The 25,899-nt window shown below is 45.7% G+C and overlaps 1 protein-coding gene across 2 annotated transcripts in view; it reads right to left on the bottom strand.

The window, feature by feature from the left end:
• The window catches only part of ULK4 (unc-51 like kinase 4), a 418,647-nt gene that overhangs the window by 177,205 nt on the left and 215,543 nt on the right, over positions 1 to 25,899 (bottom strand). For both annotated transcript variants that reach the window (XM_066351269.1, XM_066351270.1), the window contains one exon: positions 19,453 to 19,558. In XM_066351269.1, coding sequence (XP_066207366.1) covers positions 19,453 to 19,558 — 106 coding nt within the window. The remainder of the gene's footprint in view (positions 1 to 19,452; positions 19,559 to 25,899) is intronic.

Raw genomic sequence — 25,899 nt, 5'->3', positions numbered from 1 at the left:
GGCAATCCATACATGAAAACGTTACATATTGAAAACACGAGATGCCACCACACTCCAAGACCAAGACTAAAATTTAAAAAGAAATGCTAAGGATGTAGAGCAACTGGAATTCCCTTATATTGCCAGTTTGTGTGCAAATTAGCATAAAACGGTTCCTGCAAAATCTACTATAAGACTGATATACAGTCTCCATGAGTCAGCACTTCTGCTTGCAAGTGAATATATGTATGTGTTTGTCTGTGTGTGTTTCTGTATGTATCCAAACCAAATGAAGGAATATGTTCACAAATATATATATTATATATATTATATATAAATAGACAAATGTTAATAGTAGCTTTATTCATGATAGCCATAAACTGAAAATAAGCCAATGTCCATCCAAAGGAAAAGAGAAAAACTAATATAGTCATAAATTGGGATGCTATGTAGCAATAATTTAAATTTTAAATTAAAAAAAAAAAAGTTATATAGCCCTGGCCCTATAGTTTGGCTGATTGGAGCATCAAAACAATACTCCAAGGCTGCAGGTTCAATCCCCAGTGAGGGTACATGCAAGAATTAACCAATGAATTCATAAGTAAGCAGAACAACAAATCACTCTTTCTCTCTCTCAATTAAAAATAAGTTTTTTAAGTTTTATAAAGAACAGTGTGGATAACTCACATAAATTATTCCATGAAAGTAGCCAGACACAAAAATAAGTGTACTTTGCTTCTTGTATATTTCATACAGAGAAAACTAATGAAAGGCGACAGAAATCAGAATACTAATTAGCTCTGGAGACGAGTGTGGACTGGGAAGGGATTTAAAAGAACTTTCTGGAGTGGTAAAATGTTCTTTTCCTAGATCTATGTGTTGGTTTTACACATTTATACATATGTAAAACTCATTAAGTTGAATGCTTGAAATTAGTAAACTTTATTACTACATGCTAAAGTTCCGTAAAAAGTAAATATGTCAAAAACATTTAAATGGGTGTGAAAATGGTTTCTGATTTTTGGGCACCCATTTAAGTATTTTTCAAGTCAAGCTCAGTAGGTCTTGAATCTATATCAGAATGTAACGTGTTCCAATTAGTTTGTAAGGATAGGCAATATTTGGAAAAGTGAAATTTTACAGGAAAGTTATTTTAAAATCTTTGCAGAACTGGTATGTGGTTCTGAAAATAAGTATCATTTAGAAACGTTATTTTCTCTGCACAGATCTACACAGTTACAAGGTTTAGTTTTCAGCTATCAGAGCCATTAAAACCAAGTATCAAAACTAAATCAGAAGGAAATACAAAGACGGGCCACAGACTGGGAGAGCGTGTTTGCAAAACACCTATCTGAGAAAGAACTTGTATCCAAAATAGACAAAGAATCCTCAGAGCTCAACAATAAGAAAACAAACAACCCAATTAAAAAACGGGCAAAAGATCTGAACCCACTTCATCAAAGAAGACACACAGATGGCAAATAAGCATATGAAAAGATGCTCCACATCTTGTGTCATTAGGGAATTGCAAATGAAAACGACTATAAGATACCGCCACAAACTTGTTGGAAGGGTGAAAATCCCAAACCCTGACAACACCAAACGCTGGTGAGGGCGCCGAACAGGAACTCCCATCATTGCTGGTGGAAATGAACAAGGGGGCAGCCACTTTGGAAGACAGCTCGGCGCGTTCTCACAAATCTAAACATAGGGACGCTGTACAATCCAGCCATTGAGCGCTTTGGTATTTATTCCAATGACACAACAACCCTGCACAAACATTTAGAGCAGTTTTATTCATAATGCCAAAATTTGGAAGCAACCAAGATGTTTTTCAATAAGTAAGTGGATAAACTGTGGTAATCCAATAGAATGTTATTAGAACATTATCCAGCAATAAAAAGAAATGAGCTATCAAGACACACACACACACACACACACACACACACACACACACACACACACCCTGAAAAATTTTAAATGCACCACGTGCACCCCTAGCCAGGAAAGAAGCCAATATGAAAAGGCTACACACTGTGTCATTCCAATACAGGACATTCTGGACAAGGGAAAACTATGGAGGTATGGAAGAGGTCAGGGGCTTGGCATGGGAGGGAAAGAGGGACGAACGGGTGAGCACAGGGATTGGGGGGCTGGGTGAGCACAGGGATTTGGGGGCTGGGTGAGCACAGGGATTTGGGGGCTGTAAGCTCCTCAGTGGGCACTGCAGTGGAAGACACCGGACTATGTGCATTTCTCTAAACCCACAGAACTGCTCAATACAAAGAGTTTAAGGAACCAGGCTCTTCCAAAAAATAAAGTCTACTAATTAAGAAAATATAAACTAAATCAAATCTGCAAACTGCTCCATAAAATGCTAAATCATATTTTCAACAACAATGAAGCTTATTTGGTTAAAAACTATACAAGGCATTTCCTACCATTAAAATACATAAAATTCGTTGAAAATGGTGTTTATTTCACGTGGATCTCATGGTAAGGGGCCCAGGGATCCCTCGCTTCCCCGCCCCACAGCACGCACGCACGCAGCCCTGCAGGTCCAGGCTCTGTTTCCCGGAGGAGGGGAGAAACTGTCGTGGAGGGAGCTGCACGCTGAGCGGGCTGCAGGATGACTGACTTACATCAGGCCGTTTTAAACCAGAAAAGAACTAGACGCATTTAATTGGTAAGTTCACATTTGAGGAGGAAATTTTAAGTTTTATTTTTTTCATTTTGTTTTCGCTAATTGAAATAGGGACCTGCAAAAATGTTTACACTTATATATATATATATATATATATATATATATATATATATATATATATATATATATTATATGTGCGTGTGTGCATTTTTGTCCCTTTGACAATATATGCATCTACAGCAGGGGTCTCAAACTCGCGGCCCCCGGGCCGCATGCGGCCCGCCGAACAATTTTGTGCGGCCCGCAGACTAATCCACAAAGTTCAAAATATTTTGGATAAAATTAAGTAAGTCTAGGGGCCTACTTGTATTTTTCATTTCTCTAGCATCCTAGCTAGATATTAGCTTAGTTAACAGCAGTTGTGATGCGAACTACAGTTTCTGGTCGTTTTGTGACACTGAGTAAACTGCATGTACGATTGTGCTTGTTGTACTGATTTTTTTTTGTTTTCAACTGCAGTGAGAAAAGTGTTGCGTAACAGTTGCCTTTTGTAGACCTAGTGCGGCCCGCCGAAGGGCTGTGATCTTGCTCTGCGGCCCACATGCTGAGTTGAGTTTGAGACCCCTGGTCTACAGCATCCTTCACAACACACCTCAGAGACATCGCTTTTAAGTAAACCCCCAAGTCCAAAGGCGGTTTCCACTTCCCTGCCACCATCCTGAAAGCCCCTCTGGGGCTCTCTGGATTCAATGACTGCTTTTGCTTCAGGGACAGCCACCGCGCCTGGTCGCCAGCCCGACCCAGAGGCAGACCCCGTTAACCTCACTCACCGCTAGACAGCGTGGTCTTTGGAAAACAGGCCGTTTGGGACCCCCTTATTACTATTCACTATCAGCTTCATTCTCTTCTCACCTGGTTCTCTCACAGCCACATACCATGTGCCGTTATCTTTAATTTTGAAGTACGTTTGTTCATTCGTTCTTCACTAACTCATTTATTTCATAAATACTTACTGAGCAAAAAATGACGTGCCCCCTGTTCTGCAAGATCTCCATGAGCATCTCTTTATCCAATACCAAATGACTGAGGGGGCGGCGTGAGAAAAGACCTTTTGGACTGACCACTCTGCCGAGACGTGAGGAGGAGGGCTGAGCATGCGTGGCCAGGCACCAACCTGCTCACGGCTTCGATTTCATGGAATGGACCTGTCCCCAAACAATGAACCCTTTAACCCTTCTTCTTTATCTTAAATATAGCAACTCCTCTCTTTCTGGAATATGCTTGGAAACTTTCCCCCCCGAAGTAACTGGCGGGTTTTCCAGCCCGGAGGCAGGTCAGAGCGCCAGGGCCAGCAGGAACGCCCGGCTGGGGGTGCACGTGGCGGGAGCCCAGGATGAAGACCGCATGGCTCTGTTCTCTGGACAGGGATGCCCTTTCTGAAACTCTCCCCCGAAGTAACTGGCGGGTTTTCCAGCCCGGCGGCAGGTCAGAGCGCCAGGGCCAGCGGGAACGCCCGGCTGGGGGTGCACGTGGTGGGAGCCCAGGATGAAGACCACATGGCTCTGTTCTCTGGACAGGGATGCCCTTTCTGAAACTCTCCCCCGAAGTAACTGGCGGGTTTTCCAGCCCGGCGGCAGGTCAGAGCGCCAGGGCCAGCAGGAATGCCCGGCTGGGGGTGCACGTGGTGGGAGCCCAGGATGAAGATCGCATGGCTCTGTTCTCTGGACAGGGATGCCCTTTCTGAACACTGGCCAGATGTCTTTAAATTAAATGCACACCATCGGTCACCAAGGACATCAAGGGAGAAGATGCTGAACTGCGTCTATAAAGATGGAAGCTTGACCTACCAGTAATATTCAATAGTGGCCTTAAAGAGATAGGGCAGTGTTCCCGTCTGTTTCATTAACAACAAACAAAACTAAAGCAAAAGCTGAGCTTGGTTCCAAAGGAGAGGCAGAAGAGAACACCCCCTGGTGCCGGGAGTGGCACCTGCTTCTCTGAAGGCGTGAGGAAGGGGGCTCAAGTTAGGGCCTCTGGATCTCAGTCATCTGGCTCCTTCCGGCTGGGGGGCCCCAGGACGAGTTTCTGCACCTGCTGCCCTCGCTTTCATCATCTGTACAGCGAGGGGTTGGAGTAAATAATTTTTAGTAATACTCTAACTTAAAACACGCTGTGACTCAAAAAGGAATTATTGAATGAAGTAGAAGAAAACAAAGCCCAAATCAGAACCGTCTCCAACAGGAAAGGAAGTCTGGGCAGGATACAATTAAAGAGAGCTGTGAGGAGGGCAGGGAGGACAAACTCTCAAGTCCAGAAAGGCTCTATTATGGTGGAAATTGTTCACAGAATGGGAGCTAAGTGGCCTATGATTTATTCAGCTATTTATAACTAATATCCAAGAGACACCTAGAGGAAAAGACTGGATAAAGTCCAAAGTTTGGTGCTTACATATATAGACGGGAGATCAGTTTGTTGTCTGACAACCACTCGTTTATGTATCGGGAAATGGAAAGAGCTGATACCTTCACATTCTATTAAAAACGTTAATGCTAGATCATTGCTCTTTGGGGACTCGTTTTTTTAAGTGTGCAAAATTCCACAGGCTCTTACAATAAGATGCACACTAAAGATAACTCGGAATCTAAGTGATCTCTTGACATTTGACTAAAAGTCAGAGCAGTGGACCGCAGGACATAGAGAACACTTCACCCATGAAGGGTGACTATTAGCTTTGTTCCATGGTCTGCAAATGAGTTATTAAACTCCCCTATAAAGTTTTATTACTGTTCTAGTCCCATTAAGAACTGTTCTCACTTTAAATGCCCTCCTGTTTGCCGAATATAGCAGCAATGTGGTACCTTAATTGCTGCCCGACATGAGATTCCCTCCCCCCCCCCCCCACTAAAACTAAAGATATAAAAGAGAAGGCGTTAGAGATCGGATACAGCACTGATTATACCATTAAAAGGAAAAAAGAGAGGGCCAGATGCTGGCTGTCTCTCTCTGTGAGGGTATAACCTGCGTGATTCCACATTTCCATCCTTAGTTCCCGAGTGTCAGCAGCCCAGACATACGGGAATAAAAGTAAATGTACGTTTCAGCACATTGTGAAAGCGCTTACAGACAAAACAATTTACATCTTAATAGCTTTCTTTCATTTCATTACCTCCTTCTCTGCTTTTCATCTGGGAGGCGGCAGGAACGTTTGCAACCACGGGAGCATGCCAGAGAATCACCACGGAGCCTCCAGGGCAGTGAGTGAGGGGCTCCGAGGCCACAAGCCAGCCTCTCCCCTGCCTGGGGGGTCACTTCGCTGTTAGGTCTCCCTTGTGTCGCGCACCGGGCCGAGCATTCGCTCCCTCTGTCCAGAAGCTGACCTCTCCACACTGGCGCCTTCAAATTGCTGCAAAGGTCTTTCATCTCTTGAACAGGAAGTGGGTGCCCTGGAAGTTTCACTAGGATGAGGGCCCGCCCTTGGGGGCCGCTCACAGCATGAACCTCCGTCCACGCCGCAGGCCAGGGGACACACGTCTGAAGACGGTGCTGGGAGTGGGTAGGCATCTGGCCCATATGCCGACACGGCAGCGTCTCTGCCTCTCTTCAGGCGAGCCAGCTGCCACCGGCCACATCATCGGGGGCGCTTATAGCTAACTAGGCAGCCTCTACTGTTATCTGCAATGTTTCTTTAATGCGTCACCCAGAAGGAAACTCAACAGTCGTCCCAACAGAGAAGATATTTGATAGCCCACAGCTGGGACATCACAGGTCCCCTCCTGGAATGCAGTGTGGTAGAAAATTTCAATTTGAGGCGCGTATGAACACGTGGAGAGAACAGACAGGAGAATCAGAGTAAATGAATGAAAGATTCAGAACACACACTAGTAAAGAAAACTTTTATTCATTTCAAACATTTCATACATTTTAAATTAGTAAAAGGGGGATTTCAGGATCTTCTAATCCTACAGTTTCAAGGAGTTGCTTCTAAATTTGATTTACTAGCTTGCAAAATGCATCTATACCAAAAATGGTTTCAAATGCGGTCGTGTGGCTAAAACAGCTGGCAGTCTCCAAACCATTCATGCTTTCCTTCCCCGCAGGGGTCCCCCAGGCTGCTCTGCAGGGCACCCACCGCCCCAACTCCCTGCACCCCAATAAGGCCATGAGCCCAGTTCTCACCGACGGAATGTGAGCAACAGAGATGTTTGCCATTTCCAGCTGGGATTTTTCTTTAACTGTGGTAAAAAAAATATATTGAAATACATAAAATTTACTACCTTAATCATATTTAAGTGTATAATTCAGTGGCATTCTGTACCTTCATAATGCTGTGTCACCTGTGACCTCTGCTTGCAGACCATTTTCATCATCCTGAACAGAATCTCTGTGCCCACTGATCGGCATCTCCCCCTCAGCCCTCCTCCTAGCCCTTGGTAACCATCAATCCTATCTTCTGTCTCCATGAATGTAGCTATCCTAGGCACTTTAATAAGCGAAATCACACAATATTTGTCCTTTTGTGTCTGGTTTCATTCATTTAATAAATGTTTTCAAAGTCCACGTTATAGCACAGGGGTCGGGAACCTATGGCTCGCGAGCCAGATGTGGCTCTTTTGATGGTTGCATCTGGCTCGCAGACAAATCTTTAATAAAAATAATAATAACATTAAAAATATAAAACATTCTCATGTATTACAATCCATTCATTTCCTACCGCTCATGTTCATGGTTGCGCGTGGCTGGAGCCAATCACAGCTGTCCTCCGGGACACCACCAAATTTTTATTGGATAATGCGTAACGTACACAGGTCGTTGTATGGCTCTCATGGAATTACATTTTAAAATATGTATATTCATGGCTCTCTCAGCCAAAAAGGTTCCCGACCCCTGTTATAGCATGAATCAGAAGTTTGCTTCTTTTTATGGCTGAATAATATTTCGTTGAACGTATATACCATACCACCTTTTGTTATCCATTCATCTGATGGACACATGGGTTGCTTCCACATTTTGACTATTGTGAATAATTCTGCAATGCACATTTGTAAGTATCTGTGTATATCCCTGTTTTCAGTTCTTTGGGGCACATACCCAAAAGAGGAATTGCTGGAACATACAGTAATTTTAGGTTTAACTTCTTGAAGAATCACCACGCTGGGTCCACAGCCACACTATGGTACTCTCCCACCAGCAAAGCACGAGCGCTCCCACTTCTCCACATCCTCACCGACACCTGTCATCTTCCTTCTCTAAAAATAATCATCCTAACAGGTGTGAAGTGGTATCTCAGTATGGTTTTAATGTGCATTTAATGACAAATAATGTTGTGCATATTTTCATGGGCTTATTGGCTATTTGTATATTATTTTAAAGAAATGTCGGTTCAAGTCCGTTGCCCAGTTTTGAATAAGGTTCTTTGGTTTTTGTTGTTCACTTGTAGGAGCTCTTTCTGCGTTCTGGAAACCACTCCCTTATCAGACAGATGACCTGCAACCGTTTTCACTTCTCGCTACGGTTCCTGAGCAGCAGATGAGACTCTCCGCTGTGTCGCACTCCCGCCTGCCGGATGCGGGGGGCTGTCTGCCTGTCCGGGGACATGAGGGAGCCGCGGATGGGCGATGGGCACCACGCGGCGCAGAGCCACCACGGACCAGGCGGGCCGCTGCTGTGTCGCACTCCCGCCTGCCGGATGCGGGGGGCTGCCTGCCTGTCCGGGGACATGAGGAAGCCGCGGATGGGCGATGGGCACCACGCGGCGCAGAGCCGCCACGGCCCGGGCGAGCCGCTGCTGCGTGTCCTACTATCGCACAACCAACAAACTTCTCCTGCGTGAATCCACTGAAGCCGCGTTCCTTTCTGCCACAAGCGAGCGCGACAAACCTAACCGTCCTCTGTGCACACGCTCAGTCTTCCCGACTGTGGGATCCGGAGGTTCACGGTCGCATCGCCCAGGTCTCGTCCCCATCGGCGCCTCTTAGATCCGGTTCCGGGCCTTCCCTGACCGGCCCCTCCTCCTCTCAGTCGTCACCAACGAACGGCAGCGGCAGTTTGCTAAGACAGACGTACTGATCCATAGTTCCGAAATTCCTCCGTTCCTCTTTTTTAAAAAACTGAGATTTTTTTTATCCTGAGATCTCAGGCACCCTTCTTTCTTTGTAACTTCTTAAGAATAATGGTTCTGAGTACACTATTCCAGTTATAAGATGAGTAAGTTCTGAGGATCTAATGCACAGCACGGTGATTACAGTGAATAATACTGTATTATATATACTTGAAAGTTGCTGAGAAAGTAGTCCTTAAATGTTCTTACCACAAAAAAGAAATTGTAATTATGTGGCATGATATAATTTTGCAATAAATAAGTGCATCAAATCACATTGTACGCCACAAATTTACACAACGGTGGTTAACTATATCTCAATAAAGCTGGAAAGAAAGAAAGAATCTCACAAATAAGCAATTTTTTAATTGCTTATTTGACGGAGATCATATTTGTGGGTTTTTCAGTATTCTGCATGATAACCTCTCTGGGGTCATCAAGTTTAACTTGGTTAAAATGTCCGATACCATTTCAACAATTTATCATTTCCCTCGCTCTAATGATCTACTTACATGGTCCCATGTGAAGACCACTTGGCTATTTTTAGTGCTTAGTTTCAAATACTCATGCTAACTTTATTAATTATACATGAAAAATTTACATATATTATCATTTAATCCTCAAAACAAACATACAAAATAGGTATCATTATCCTGGAGAGATTCAGACCCAAAAGTACATCAAATTGGAGATTCGGGCTTCAAATCCAGCTGTTTTGCTTACAAAGCGTGTTACCTTTTCCCTCGCGTGCTAACTGCTCAAATTCTCCCCCACACAATGGCCGGCTCACGTCTTTTCTGGAACAGAGCTTCAGAGTCCTTTCAGCAGCTCTTGGAAATATTTTAAGGAGACACAACTCACTCCATGCTCTTCCCCGACACTACCGTCATTGCACACCTTCTGTTACTTGGCCCTCCTTCCTATTTTTAACATGTTTTTAATCTGATCTACTCAAAGAGCTAGTTAAATGTCTTCCTCTTTCCTTACACAGAAGAATCTCTTTTGATAAGCGATAATCGGGCTTTGATATTTCTGGGAATCTCAGCCACCGAGAAGCCTCGCTGAGCGCGGGTGAAGAGACACTAAGGAAGGGGGGTGACGCACACAGGCCACCCCGTCCCGGGGAAACACGAGAGAAAGACAAGTGGACATGTCTGTCTGTTCAACACCTAGCCCTCCACAGTTCAAAATTAAGGTCAGACAAAATGAGAAAAGCAAAAAGTAAGATCACTGCTTAGGAGTGGGGAGCTCCGACAAGTCGCTCTGCTACACGCAAGGTCATGATCCTGGTCGCCGTCTCCACCGGGGTCCTTCTGCGCCAAGTGCCAGCGCTGCCCCTGCCCCTGCCCCTCGGAGATCCGCCTGCTGGGCTCCCAGAGTGAGGAACTGGGTGAGCACTGGTGACAGGTCAGCCCGCAGCTCACGTTACTCACTTTGGCGGCCTTACAGGAATCTAGCATATACATAACGTCTCATGTACATCGGGTTCTCAATACAAGCCCGTTGAGGGAAGATTTGAAGCACATCCCTGGAGATGAGCCCGAAGTCGGACGGCACACACGGGACAGGGCATCCGGTGGCTGGGCCACGGGCAGGCTGCGGAGACGCAGAGCACTTCTTCTAGAAACGGAACGTGAGCACCACCCTGGGAACCCACTATCACTCATTCACCAGGGCACACCGACCGAGAACGACCCTGAGCCAGGAACTGTGTCGGGGATTCCAGCGTGAATGGGACGGGCAGCTTCCTGACTTCGTGGGCTTTTCCTTCTAAGCAGATGACATGGATGTTAATCAATTAATGACAATTCTTCTTTTCTTCATAAACTGGTATATTTATGGAGTCCATATTTTAAAAGACGATTGATTCAAAGATCTGAGTCACAAGATGAGGGGACGCAACCAAAATGCCAGCCCAATAAAGTAGCAATTAATAAGTGAATCTCTGACAAGTTGAATTGGATAGACAGACTGTCTACACTCTCTTCTCCCCAGAGAGAGACTGCAAATTCCCACACTCTACAAACGGAGTCAGTTTTGCAACCTGAATAGCTAATTCCATACCTGCTGTTCTAAAACAACCTGGGGGCTTGTGAAGACTTCCACAGAAATTTTATGAGGCAAGTCCATTGGGACACAATTTCTATTTAATTACAATTGTGGTTAGCGCAACAGAAGAGAATGCGGGGTACCAAGAAGAGCTTCCTTGAGGAAGCGGAGTTTGGGCTGCGCTCTGGGGGAAGGGGAACGGGACGTGGGCAGGCGCGGGGCAGGAGGACACGCCAGACGGACGTGACAGAAATGAGATAAGGGGAATGTGGCTTCACCAGGACAGCAGAGGCAGAGCGGCTTGACACGAGGCAGGTGAAATGAGGACTATGGGCTGTTAACGATCCCAGGCCTGCTCCCAAAAGGAGTATAAAGCCAGGACAGGGAGTGATGGAAGACTGACACCCTAAAATGAGCGTTCTGACTGGTGCTGTGAAAAAAATAAATCAGAATTCTCTTCGTCTCTCCTGCTCTGATAGTCTGCTGTTCCCACGGTCAGTCCCCACCAATCATCTCTGAAATTCCTACTAGGCAGCCATGCAATTAAAATACTTAAAATTTTTAAAATGCAAGCAAAAAGAACTTCAATGATAACAAAAGACAACCCAATCTAAAGAGACATTTTCTCAAAGATACACAAATAGCCGATAAGTCCATGAAAAGACGCTCGACATCACTAGCCATTAGAGAAATGGAAATCAAAACCACATGAGATATCGCCTCACTCCACTGGAATGGTCATAATGAAAAAGACAAATAAGCCTTCCTTTGCTCTTGATGGTTAACACTGTCACCAGGTGATGACACTCTGTATCACCTTTTCCCAAAGATACAATGTACCTTGTAAATCCGCATTCACTTATTAGCGAGCACGTTCTTCTTTCCTGTTTAGAAGTACAGTATTTTATCTGTTCAGTTTTCTCGGCCTCATCTTCAGCAGCACCGATCTCACTTCTGTTCCACGTCCTTTGCCAGTGATATCCATCATTGTCTTTTTTTCATATTTCTAAATCACTGTTCACGTCCCTGTTGTTCTGTGTGACTTCTGGAAACCTACCCATCACCTCCCGGTGCTTTCAGTTGTGTGTGGGTTTTTTGCAGTTTCTCATGCGGTTCTGATCCATCATGTCCAGTGTCACAACAGTCGGGTCCCCCTGTTTCTTCCCGGGCTCTCCCAGTTTGCCCACGACCTTCTCTGTCCCAGGCCTCCTGGAAGCTCCTGCCTCTCCCACTGAGCAAGCCCGTTTCTAGAGTGAGCCTGTCTGCATCTCTCAGGCTTACACAATGTGGATTCTCCTTCTGTTTCTCTTGTCACGTCTGGCCTTTCTCTGCCTTTCACATAACTTTCCTCCCTCGTCTTTATGGACAGGTAGGTCCCTTCCGGGCTGCTCCTCGTCTTTGAGAAAGAGCAGGTACCTGGAGAAGCGTGGAAAGGAAGAGGGACAGGCCCAGCTGAGGTCAGCGTGGCCCGAAGCGGTCCCTTCAACATTCAAGAGACCCGTGTGCCGCGGCGAAGCCAGCTCAGCCACGAACTCCCGCCACCGTCCCTCCTCCCATGAGGGTGCTGTCCTGACCTTGCAGGCAAGGTCAGAGATGACAGAAACGGGACATGAGCATGGTTTCCCCTGTGGCCCTCCACTCCGTGGTTTCCATAATGTCCCTGAGTGTCTGACAAGTTATCTCCATGGAGACATCACAACCGGGCTGGCCTATACCTCGTCACTTTAATCAAAGACGTGTTCGATAGATCTTTCAGGATGGTGTTTGCCGAGCCCGCCCTCCTGCATAGTATTTTGAATGTTATTCATACAAGTACACCATCTAAGCTAGCTATCAAGTACACTTCAAACCCCAACAACCCTCACAGCGATTTTCTGGTCTCTTTAATAAACACCAATGTAGGCAGTTTTTATAATAAACCAAGTAAGAAATGAGTATTTTGATTTCTGACACGCCATAAACCAATGGAAACATTTTCTTTATATGCTTCTGTGGAGGGGCCCCGTGTTTTGGCCGCCGCCGTGTGCCACAGAAATCCATTATTCCGCCCGCTCCGCTGGTAAAACTGGCACTGGGATTAACATCCATTATCGAAAGGTCAGTGCACAGGGACAAGCAGCAGCCAGCCTTAAAATGTTAATAACGCTGATATTTTTCAAATATAAACAAAAGGTCTTTCTGTGTTTTATGAATTCTTCCCCTAAATGGCTCATTTAAAAGTGAAGACTTTAAAACAAAAAGGCCTGAAGTACATAATGCAGCTGGGCGCTGGCGAAGTCATGACTACTTATCAGACTCAGGCCAGCTACCAGGTGGCAGACACCATGCTAAGACCCTTGTGTGTGTATTATCTGCCAACCTTCCGAGTCTAAACACCATTACTGTATGTCCCGCTAAGAAAGAAAAAACTCCACCAGCCCTGGCCGGCTGGCTCAGTGGTAGAGTGTCGGCCCAGTGTGTGGAAGTTCCAAGTTCAATTCCCGGCCAGGGCACACAGGACAGGTGCCCAACTGCTTCTCCACCCCCCCTTCCTCTCTCTATCTCTCTTTCCCCTCCCGCAGCCAAGGCTCTACTGGAGCAAAGTTGGCCCAGGCGCTGAGGATGGCTCCATGGCCTCCACCTCAGGCTCTAGAATGGCTCTGGAGCAACACCCCAGATGGGCAGAGCATCGCCCCTTGGTGGGCATGCCGGGTGGATCCCAGTTAGGCACATGAGGGAGTCTGTCTCTCTGCCTCCTTGCTTTTATCTTCAGAAAAACACACACACACAAAAAAAAAAAAAGAAAGAAAGAAAGAAATAGAGAGAGAGAGAGAGAGAGAATGAGAGAAAGAACTCTACCAATTACATTGCCTCCTGCTCTATCACTTAGAACTTCATCTACACTCAAGAAAAGTGCTTTTTGAGACAAACTTTGATATGGTTTTTCTCATATGTTGCCTTTATATATATAAAATAGGGAAAATATAAGCAAAATGAACTGGGTTAGGCTTCTAAAAAAGACTTCCTCTTGGAGGCTGACTCTCCCCACTTGGCAGCTCGGAATCATCAGCGTCCTGCTGTTCCCCATGCTCTGTTCCATCCGGCTGGTGCAGGGGGCATGGCTGCACCCCCCCCCCATGGGGTGACTCCCAGGGTGCGCACACCACTCTGCAGGGTTCAGTGTGCACGGGCCGGCGGCAAGAACTACGTCAGGACCGCCGCACGGACAGCAGTGGTCTGCGTGCTGGTTTCAGAGACGCTAATGCGTGAGGGGAAGCGTGGGCTTTAGGATTCAGCCTCCCACCGTGGGTGTGGGATCCGAGGAGGACCTCCGCTTGACACTGGCCTGAGACAGGCCAGTAATGGGTCACTTCGAGGCAGAATAATCGTTTCCACTTCATCTAATTTACAGCTCACTTACATGGGGCTGATCTTTAACGTATCAATATCAGAAATAGATCTGTATGTTTGGAATAAGAAACCTAATTCTGTGTGAATGTAATGAATATATAAACCACCAACTGAACCAGAACAGACCCAAAATAAAGACTAACAAGAAGACTTCATTCTTACCAACCACAGACATTCAAGCTCATGCAAGTGGCAGGGCATCAGTGACTCTTCATGTCCACGTGTCCATGCTCCCCTCAACCTTAGTACGCTCTGGGTTTGCAAACACCCGTCAGATCTTTACCCAACTTTTGTGGGGGGGATCAGCATACATGTTTAGTGGTGAAGGAGTTTGGAGGGCAGTCAAGTATGATGGTAAATCAGACTAGTGTTCACCTCCGGAACCTGAATCAGACTGTTCTGCAGACCCCATGGACCACTCATCCCTCCCGTCCCCTGTAACCTCCACTAGGGGGGGCCAGGAAGGAGTTTCCAGCGCCTGTACTCCTAGAACCCACTACCCTTCCTCACCCCGCCACACTCACAGCCTGACCGCCACCTCAGCCCTAAGACCATCTGGGCTCTCCGTGCCCTTTGACTCCACTTCTGTTGTCACAGGAAGCGCAGAACTGCCGGTCACCCATAATCCCCTGCAGTCTCGAGAGCAAGGAGTCGCACAGCTCCTGTCAGAAGCCACGTCCCGCCCCTTACCAACCTCTGCACCCCTCCCGCTGACGGCTGGAGCTCAGCTATCAGCAGCATCCCTCAAACTGTCAGCCTCTCCTCTATGAACCTTCCACCTCTCTCTGAAACCTGCCCCTTCGAGAGGCTATCTCCTCAGCAGACCCTTCAAGTGATGGCTACTTCTTCGCCCACTCTGCATTCACTGTGGGTCTTTGGTGGTGCTGCCCTGTCCGATGTGGCGGCTTCTAGACCAGGAGTTGGCAGACTTTCTCAGAAGGCCACGTAGTAACTATCTTAGGCTTTGTGGGCCAGGCCGTCTTTATCTCAACTACTCAACACTGCTATTATACAACAAAAACCGGCCACAGGAATTATGCAAATGAATAGACACTTCTGTGTTCCGACACAACCTTATTTGTAACAGTCAGGGGCCAGATGACAGGCTCTGGTTTACCAGACCTCAGATCAACAGCCCGTACCACCTGGTTCTTCTCCCTCGACTGCCATCACGCTCCGGGCACTAAACCTCTCCCCCATGCTCCCCAAGTTCAATGCTGCCTTAACGCTACTTTTGCCATAGTTATTTTTTGTGATTTCCACTTTACTACACAAAGCTTGGAATGGGGCTGGGCATTATGAGAACTTAGGCTTTTACAGTTGGGGATGGAAATGGACTATTAAGAAGAAAAAATAAATTATGAATGTAAAATTGCTCCTATATTAATGAGGCCCTTGACACTTGCTTGGTCAGCTTCATGGTAAGTCCACCTGTGCTTTCGGTGATCCGACTCTTAGCCTACTGGACGCTAAACTCTGGCAGCTACTCCATCACCTCAGAGACAATCCTCCCAGGCCTGGCCTCTCACTGCCCTGGGCTCCTGTCGTCTAGAACTTTGCCCCTCAACCCGCCTCAGCCATGCAATCCCACACTTCCTGGGCCGGCAGCTGCGACCTCCGAGATCTCCAGTTCAGACACCGGACTCCTCATCCACACTCTCAGCCAGCAAACAGAGCCACTCAGACTGTTACAGGCATTGTCCCACACCATCGGATTCTCAATCCGCGTCAGAGAGATGTTCTGAAGGGAATTCAAGGGTGGTTTTTTATTCATTTAATGGAATGATCGTCAAGATTTATGGAAAACTAACAAAAGTTTTTGTTCAAACTGTAACATCAGAAACAGCACCCTCTTGAATTAAAAATGGCAGAGAGAATTATATTTCAGAATTCAAAGGTCTTAGGGAGCCCAAATTTCTTTGGACAGGGATCAGGCTGAGAAACCTATTCAGCTACAAACATGAGCCATTCTTATAGGAAATAAACAATGGTTCAGAAATTATGCATTTCAGTTCTTGACGTCGACTTGGTTGTTTTTTTTTATAGAATCAATTTCTCTGATAAAATTCCCTACCTGTTCACATATTATATGTCCATCCTTTTCTTGTTGGCTTTGGATATGTTCATAATAATTGTTTACAAAGTAGTCTGTTGATTCCAACACCTGGATAATCTTGAGTTTTGCTTGAATTGACATTTTATTATTGGTCACATTTTCCAGTTTCTTTTTCACGTCTCCTAGTTTTTGGATATTTACTGGTCATTGCAGATAGCATGCTGTCAAGAGGCAGGATTGATTATATTGTAATAAGTGATACTGACTTTTGCTTTGACCATGAAGGATTTAGTTTTATTCTTTGTCAGGACAGGTCTATAGCTGGTTTCATTCTTAGTCCTGGGACATGGCCTTCAGTCTAAGGCAGGCGGGTGTAGAGTAGTGCTTCAGCGGTGCAGCTGGAATTCCTACATCTCACCACCGCATGATTTCTGCTCTCTCAATACAACTCTCGGCCCGTGGCACAGACAGACGCTCTCTCCTCTGCTCGGCTGGCTAGCAGAACCCTGCTCTGCGCAAGCGCAGCCCAGTCCTCACCAAGGACCAGTGCGAAGCCTCCATGGAGACTTTGGGCTCTAGCCCTTCCCACAACCCTTTTCCTATATTCTGCCCTCCGAACACTCAGCGGTTCACATCCCCGGACACTGAACCCTCCCTCCCAGCTCAGCAAGACCTCTGTGTTCTACATGAACTCGGCTTCCCCTTCTTCAAGGGGAAAAAAAAAAAAAGCCAGAGTAACATGAGGTTTTACCTCATGTGTGTCTCCCTTCTCACAAGGATCATAGCCCTATTCTGCTATTTTCCAAAGACAAAAAACAACTGTTTCATGTATTTTGTTGAGTTGTCCTGTTGTTTATGGTGGGAAGGCATGTTAGTATCTGTCATTGTCACAAAGCCAGTATGTACCTTTTCCAGTGTACAAAATAAATCATGAAAACTGATCATATATTAGGTACAAGAAACCTTCAATAAATTCTAAAAAGTAGAACTAGTACTGCTAACATTTGCTGATCATAGTATAATAAAACTAGAAATAGCAAAATTAATAAAGCAAAACACACCCTCACTCCTTACCAATTCTTGGCTTAACGAAGGAACACAAATCTAAATTAAAATGTATGCAGAAAACAAAAACGAACACACAACAGATTGGAATCCTGAGTAACACGTAAGTCCGTCAATACCCAAAAAGCATTCATAACTTTAAATACTTCTATTGATTCCGAAAAAAACAGAGATAAACATCTTTACATAATAACTTAGAAAAACTCAACAAAAGCACAAGTAATGAATTAAGATAAAAGCAGAAATTGATTTTTTCTCAAGTAAGACTAATAAGTAAATTCCAAACTGGTCTAATAAAATTATGTGACCATTATATTAACTACTCACTAAAAACACAGAACTACAAATACGTAATGTAAAAAATGGTAATAGGAAGATTAATTTCTGAGACCAAGGTAATAAGTGTGAAAACCTATTTTGTCCAACTCTATGGCAATAGATTTAAAGAGATTTAAAAATGTGTCTGAAATGAAAACTTTCTAGGAAAACTCAATTTACTAAAAACCAACTCTGTAAGAGAGAAAAATGTAATAAGATGTATTATCTCTGTAGAAATCAAGAAAAGTGTTAAAGAGCTATCACTACTAACATACCTTCGAGAAATAGCACCAGCCAGAGGAAATTCTACTAACTTTTAAGGAATAGATAATTTCAGTGATTCTTGAATTATCCCAGAACCACAGAAAGAGAACAAACTTTCTACTGATTGTAAAGAAGCAATTTAGTGGTTAACACCAAAATCTAGCAAAGAATGTATTTCATCAAAACCAAGAAACGAAACTATAGACTAATCACACTTATGAATGGCAATGGAAAATCCTGAAAAGAAATAGCAAAGAACTTAAGTTGCACCATTAAAGAATCATATCATAACTAAGAGTGGTTACTGACTCAATGCTAGGATGGTTTAACATTATGTAATACATTAAATATCCATTATATAAATAGATTCAAGGAAAAATGATTTGATTATTTCCATATAAGCCAAAACAGCGCATGACAAAATTATTTTGCTTTCAAATGATAAAATTAAAATAGATGGGTACTTGCTTAACCAGAAAATAAAAGATTCTGAGGCAACACCAAGATATATCAGGTCTACTGGAAAGTTCTGTCCGTTTCTATCACAACAAGTTTTGACATGTAAGCACATGTTTATTTGGCGCATGTGTGCCTATTTTTATCACTTAATGTATACATACTGACGTAGCAAATTAACTAAAACAAAGTTGATTCACGTTAGTCTTATGTGTGAAGCAATAAGTGTACCCATGGCTACTGATAAAGTTCATTTACGCCACTGTATTGTATACGAATTTCAACAAGGAAGAAATGCTATAGAAGCATGTAGAAATTTATTGAAAGTGTTAGGTGAAGGTACAGTTTCTGATAGGACATGCAGAAGACGGTTTGAAAAATTCGAAACAGGTGATTTCGACCTTACTGATAAGCCACATTCTGGGCGACCATCTTTGATCGATGACGATGTTGTTAAGACCATGTTGGAGCAAGATCCTTTTCTGACAACATTGGAGATCGCAGAAAGGCTTAATTCAGCTCAGCAAACCATTTCGGACCATATTCGGAAGATAGGATTGGTGTGGAAATATATTATTTAATAAAGTTTATTGACGGTAAGAAAAATTTGTATTTTGTTTTATTCCAAAAACGGACATAACTTTCCAGTAGACCTTATATATATCTCCTATCTGTGGAGAGGCAAGGTTTATATAGGAAGTCTCTGTATCTCCCCCTCAATTTTGTCTTGAACATAAAACAGCTCTTAAAATACAAAGGCTTAAAAATTGTTTTAAATTATAACATTGCAGATACATATTAGAAGCAAAGTAAAGCCACCCTCAACCCATCCGGTCTCATTTCACAAGGTGCGTTTGACCATATATGTTTTTATTTTGATTGGCAGTAATAAGTCTAACTGCTGTGCTTATACTTGCATTTTGTGCCACATAGGAAATAAATTAACACAGAAACTATCATAATCTATCTGCACTTCTCCTTTTGGCTGGTAATATTATTTATAGGTCCTTAAACATCTATCTTGACTGATCAACTTTAAATAGCATGTCTTGACTCCCTACCAGGTAAGATGAGGAAATTTACAAAGAGGCAAACTCAACAGAGTGGAGGCGAATACTAAGGAGCACTTCCTACCTTGTTCGAAAAGCAGCTTCATGTTCGAGTCCTTGCAGGCAACCAGGTTGTTGAGCAGTGCAATCACACTTTGCATGGTGTTACCCAGAATGTTCTCCTGATGCTCCTGCAACAGATGACAGTTTTCACCATCACTGTACGGAGATACAGTGACATCTTAATGAAAACAAATGATCAGATGCCCTCTATCCCCTCGCTCTATGCACAAGTGCCATGAGTATCTCTGCACTGGAACGATGCGAGTGTGTCCACATTAAGGCTCGCCCCATCGGTGACATCAGTGAGCGGAAGGCAGCCTGAACCAGCCAGAGCACAGGCACCGTGACGCGGGCCCCTGCCCACGCGCAGAGGGACAGCCACACAGCCCACTGTGCTTAGTCGGGTGACAATGGAGTCAGAGGGACTAGAAGTCAAGTACTTGGAACTTAGAAGACCACACCTCAAAGTCATTTTGAGATCATAAAAGAAAACTACTTAAACAAAGAACTATCTCTGCAGTTCAAGAGCAAACTGGTACGGCTACTTTAATCCGTGAGTCTTGTGCGTCAATGTGTGCGTTGTGAACCACACCGGGGCCTGAGAGAGTGAGGTCAGCTTCTCCCAGCCCTCCACCTCAGACAGCAGGGAGCAGTCACTCTGGTCCCGGAGAGAATGAAAACAGTGAATAATTCATCTGTCTTCATTTCTCATTTTAAAGACCAACAAGTTTTTTTCATAATTTTCAAGGAATTCAAAAATAATCAGCTATCGTTTTTTTCATTCCTCTGAATTTTTAAAAACTTCAACACCACAGCTTATAATTAAAACTATGAAATTTCAAATAACATAAAAATAAAGAGACAGTCTTTAAACTCTGGGATTAGGGTGATGCAAAAAGGAGGCCCTCACGCTGAGATCCTTGCACGCATGCACGCACGCACGCACGCACTCCAAGTGTGGGCCTCACTCTGCTCCTGGTCCCGCCCCTTGATCTCTCTGTAACTAGTCCCACCCTAAAAAGTAACACATCAATTAGTAGGCTCCATCCAGGCCTTTTCCTATTCATTTTCGTGCACGCACATACATACACATGCACCCACACACAGAGAGACGGTTTGCTCTATTTAAAAACATAAATTACATTTATTAATTCTCTAAACAAATAATTAACAAACAGCTATGATGAACCAGGCATTGTTCCAGGCATTTGAAGTATATTAGTAAACAAATCAAGGTTCCCTGCCCTCCTGGAAACAGACAACAAACACTAGGCATAGTAAACAAGTGAACTGTATAATGCGTTACAGGCAACACTGCTAGGGCAGAACAGAACAAGTAGAGCAGGCAGGACTGGGAATCGCCGTGAGCCCTCACATACTGCACGTGTGGTCAGGCGGGACGCACTGAGGAGGAGTCACTTGAATAGAAATTTTATTTTACTTTTTTTGTGTGCAACAGAGAGAGAGGGGGACAGATAGGGTCAGACAGACAGGAAGGGAGAGAGATGAGAAGCATCAATTCTTCACTGCGGCTCCTTAGTTATTCACTGATTGCTTTCTCATATGTGCCTTGATGGGGGGGCAGAGAGAGTGACCCCCTTGCTCAAGCCAGCTACCTTGGACTTCAAGCCAGCAACCTTTGGGCTCAAGCCAGCGACCATGGGGTCATGTCTGTGATCCCACGCTCAAGCCAGTGACCCCACGTTCAAGCTGGTGAGCCCGCACTCAGGCCGGATGAGCCGGTGCTCAAGCCAGCGACATCAGGGTTTCAAACCTGCGTCCTCTGCGTCCCAGCCCAACTCTATCCACTGCGCCACTGCCTGCTCAGGCTTATTTTTACTTTTTAAATGCTAAAGCACCTCAGAATTCTTCGAACTAATTTACTTTTTAATAAAATTATTTTGAAATAATTTTGTATTTACAGGAAATGCAAAAATAGTATGGAGAGTTTCCACAGACCTTCTTCACCCAGTCTTCCCTCATGTTAACATCTTACCTAACCACGGTGCATTTACCAGAACTAAGGAATTAGCACTGAAACAAGACAAATAACTAAACCACAGGCTTCATTCAAATGTCACACACACAATGCCCTTTTCTGTTCCAGGATCCAATCCGGCATCCCATGTTGCATGTAGAATTAGTTCGGTTTTGCAACAAACACAGGGTGGGGCAAAAGTAGGTTTACAGTTGTGAATACGCAGAAGTTTACTCTTGCGTTATTTATTAATTATTGTATTATTTTCCACACGAACAACTATCCACCTACCTTTGCCCCGCCCTGTATTTACTGACTGCGAACTGTTCTAGGTCCTTGACTTGTATCAGTGAAAACAACAACAGTAACACACCAGCAACAATAAGCCCTGTCCTGCCCCTGTGGATTGTGGCGTGAACCCTGTAGCACACACAGTAAACGACTGTATGTCGCGTCGGAAGGCGGATGAGTCAGGCGACAGCCGGGAACAGAACAGGACGGTGCGGCTGATGGAGTGGTCTGGCTGCAGGGAAGGCTGCGATGCCGGGGGGGGGGGGGGGGGGCGAGGCAGGCAGACCCCCGTAGGACAGTTCCGGGGGAGCACATCGGCAGTGATGCTCACCGGCCGCTAGGCTCCCTGAACTAGCTTGTTTTACAATAGTTGCGGCAATGTTCTTAAATTACCTGCTTATGAGTGACATCCTCGCTGGATTTTAGTACCAATTTCATGCTCGCCTTGTCCACCCATTTTATTCCCCAAGGGTGAATGGTACCTCTAATGTCTGTTTCTGGGAGATTTGGTAGAACTCACTAATAAAAGCAACTGCAGTTGGTGTAATTTTACTGGTAGGTCTTTAAGCATATTTTGAAAAACGTCTTCTCAGGAATCTACACCTTGATCCAATTTTGTTCAGATCCATTTCCTAGCAAAGCATCTGAAACGTGCAGGTTTGCACACACATAACCAAGTTATGCGCTGCGGGCTCTGATAGCCTCACAAACCCTGTCCGAACCTATTACTGTCACTGTGCACGTCGTCTCTTTCCTGTTCCTTGTTGCTGAGGCTCACGAAAGCTTTGTCCTGTTTTACTGGTCTTTCCAAGGAACCAGCTTTCCGTTTTAATGATCAGCTACATTTCTGGCTTCGAGCTCGTCATGACAAATGTATACAAATTTGCCACTTCTCTCTCCTGGGTATGCAGTCAGGAGGTCACTTCTCCGCCCGCTGGTAATTAGAGATGACCATGACACTTGCTTTGGACAATTAAACTCCTTTGGGCAGCAGCTTTAAGGGCCAGTGAGGGCTTTATCATGCTACCTTTCCCTTTGCTCCGCTGACCGGTCATGGTCTATAGTATATAGCAGGCATCCCCAAACTATGGCCCGCGGGCCGCATGAGGCCCTCTGAGGCCATTTATCCGGCCCCCCGCCGCACTTCCGGAAGGGGCACCTCTTTCATTGGTGGTCAGTGAGAGGAGCACTGTATGTGGCGGCCCTCCAACGGTCTGAGGGACAGTGAACTGGCCCTCTGTGTAAAAAGTTTGGGGACCCCTGGCATAGAGACACCAATAACCCAAGTCCAAGAGTGAGGACAGGCAGCAGAGCGGCCAGGGTCCCTTGAGGGGCACGTGGTTTCCAAATCTGACCAAAAATACCAGCACTGCGCCTGGCGCTGAAATGCCCTCTCGACAGACGTGGACCTCCCTGATGACAGCCACGGGAGATCCTGGGACCCCTCGCCTATGTCTCTGCTTGACACAAGACGTCTGCTCCCCAAATACCACCGATGCCTAAACATTTCTAACGTGCTTCAGAAACACGCGTTTAAAAGTGGATGTTAGTGTCTGTTTCACTGACACCAGCTTGTGAAGATTAATGTGGAAGCCATGGTCTGCCGCCAATTTCCTCCAATTATTCTTACAGTTAGTTGGAAGGTGAGGGTGATTAATAAGCACCAACATGACACGACATGTTATTCATGAGAAAGTAACTAACGACACATAGGAAACCGATTTTCATGAAGAAAAAAGAAGCTAATCAATCTTTTCTTTTTATCCCATCCGGTTAAATGACACAGACCACTCCTTGCTCAAAGACCCGTCTGTAAGCCAATCTAGGTCAGTCTTCCTGGAGACAGAGCCGCGGCCCCTCCGGTGCACACGGTTTAATAATAAGTGTGCCTTTCCTACAACGCTCTTGGCAATATTTTTGGCTCGTTGTGAAGCCAATGCTTCAGTTTCTCCCCGTGCCCACAGGGTGAGTGCCACTTATCACCACAGGCACTTCCTTCTGTACAAAAGCCAACTTTCCAACCCTCCACTCCCCTTCACCACCGAGAACCCAGGATCGCACCCCGGACAAACCGGTCGTGAGGTTCCCGGCCTGGGGATCTCAGCTCTGCAGAAGAAAGGCCTCTGCCAGCCCCACTGCTCCATCGTCTGCAGAGGGGCATCCAGCCGAGGTGCATCTATCGAAAGCCCTGCTACCCTCCTTGCTGCGAGTGCTCAGGATAAAGTATTTGATGCGGAGAAGAAAGAAGCAATCGATAACCCTGTAACCAGACTGGGAGACATGGTTCCTTTTCTCTTATAGCCTTTGACAGTCACCGGAAGGGGGTGGGGGACAAGGGGCTTGGTGACAAAGGTGAAGGGATTAGGAAATACAAACTGCTGGTTATAAAAATTGTTGCGGGATGTAAAGTACAGCACAGGGAATACAGTCGGTATTGCAATGACTATATACGGTGTCAGGTGGGTACTGGACTTACCAGGGGAATCTCTCCGCAGGGTATGTAACATCTAGTCACTATGCTGTACACCTGAAATTGTATGCACACCTAATATGGTATGCCAACGGTAACTAAAAAGTAAATTAAAACACATTTTTATAAACGCTTGCATTTTTAGTTTCTTTGTTATTGGTTTTCAAACCATTCATAAACTCTCAACTTTGCTCATGATAAAGTAGAGCTTATAAAAATCGCATGTTATTATATTTACTTCCCCTTCCCTCTGTGTACACAGCTTCCCCAGCGGGGGAGGGGCAGAGCACAGAGCAGGTGCTGTTCTTGCTCAAGGTGACAACGGGGTTCTCTAGGCAGCCCCCGCTGTGGCCAGGATCGTGAGTCCCCCGGAGAGAGTGCTAACCATGCGCGAAGAGCGGTTGCGAAGGTGTAAACATGAAAAAGTACACTTCTATTACCTTCTATCAAATTGAGTCATTTCATTTCTCTTGAGCCAATTTCGTAAGATTTGCTCTCGCTGTTTCACAACCACATTAGCCTACAGGGGATAAATTATGCACTGAAAACATCACGTTTACTTCTCGAACTCAGAGGAGCGATCGTGCGAAGGGAGAAACCCGAGGCAGCCCGGTGGGGCCGGAGCACTTCTCGGGCACGTGTAGAAGGCGGATATAAACCAAGACAAGAGGGAGCCCCAGCTGGGCTCAAGACCACGGGCCAAGGTCGAGGGCCAACTCAGCAGACGCTCCTCCAGGACAGCCCTCCCCATCAAAGTGACGCCCGAGTCTGGGGAAAGGACTGTCACAGGAGGCTACATGCACCCCTGGCCCCTGGCTTTGAACCCCGTGGCTCAGTAATAAGGCGAGAACCCCACGCCATCGGCGGCACCCCAGCACATGCAAGGAAAGTAGGGTCAGGAGAGACAAAAGCAGGTCATGACCTTCACCAGGGCCTTCAGCACAGGGTCGCGGCCCGGGCACCGGCAGCCTCGGCGTGACCAGGGCGGGCAGCGGTGGAGCAGCCGTGAGGGCCCGAGACGGAGCAGGACAGAACTGAGGACCGATGCAGGCACTTTACCTGCGTCATCATTCAGTGCTCACAGAAACTCAGCAGCAGCCATGGAGTTCTCCCTTCTCACAGGTGAGGAACCTGAGCTCACGGAGGCGAAGTGTTTCTTACAAAAAGACCTCCCAGCCCCTCGAGGGCAAAGCCGGGATCTGGTGTGTGGGTGGCAGAAGCCATGCCCCTGATGGCCATGCACCCGTGCCTGGTGACCACTGCGTCGCAGCGGCAGAGAAGGGACGGCCGCCAGTCACCACACCAGCCAGCGCCCCTCCCCCCAGCTTAACCAACACCGCCCGCCCGAGGAACCACCGGGTTATTCAGCCGGAAACAAGCCATGAAATATTGTTTGGGGCTGTTATTGTGCCACTCCCCTCCCTCCTTTCATGCCACAATGTGCCCTCCCTGCCCTGTGCCGCCACCCCTGGGACCACCTGGTCCATGAGAGTCCTTAGTATACAGGGCGGGGCGAAAGTAAGTTTACAGGTGTGAGTGCGCAAAACAGAGTTTATTCTCGTATTATTTAGCAATTACTATTGTCCATACAAACTGTAAACCTACGTTTGCCCACCTCTGTGTATCACTTTGCTGTAAGACACACAACCCAGGAAGCAAGATGTAAGTCTTAGGCAACTACAGGAGGAGAAAGAATGAGCACGTCACCCCAGAGAACGAGAATGATGCTG

Source organism: Saccopteryx leptura, chromosome 10, assembly GCF_036850995.1.
Source record: "Saccopteryx leptura isolate mSacLep1 chromosome 10, mSacLep1_pri_phased_curated, whole genome shotgun sequence".
Classification (NCBI taxonomy): Eukaryota; Metazoa; Chordata; class Mammalia; order Chiroptera; family Emballonuridae; genus Saccopteryx; species Saccopteryx leptura.
The sequence above is the reverse complement of the archived record's forward strand: the minus strand, read 5'-3'. Positions and strand labels throughout refer to the sequence as shown.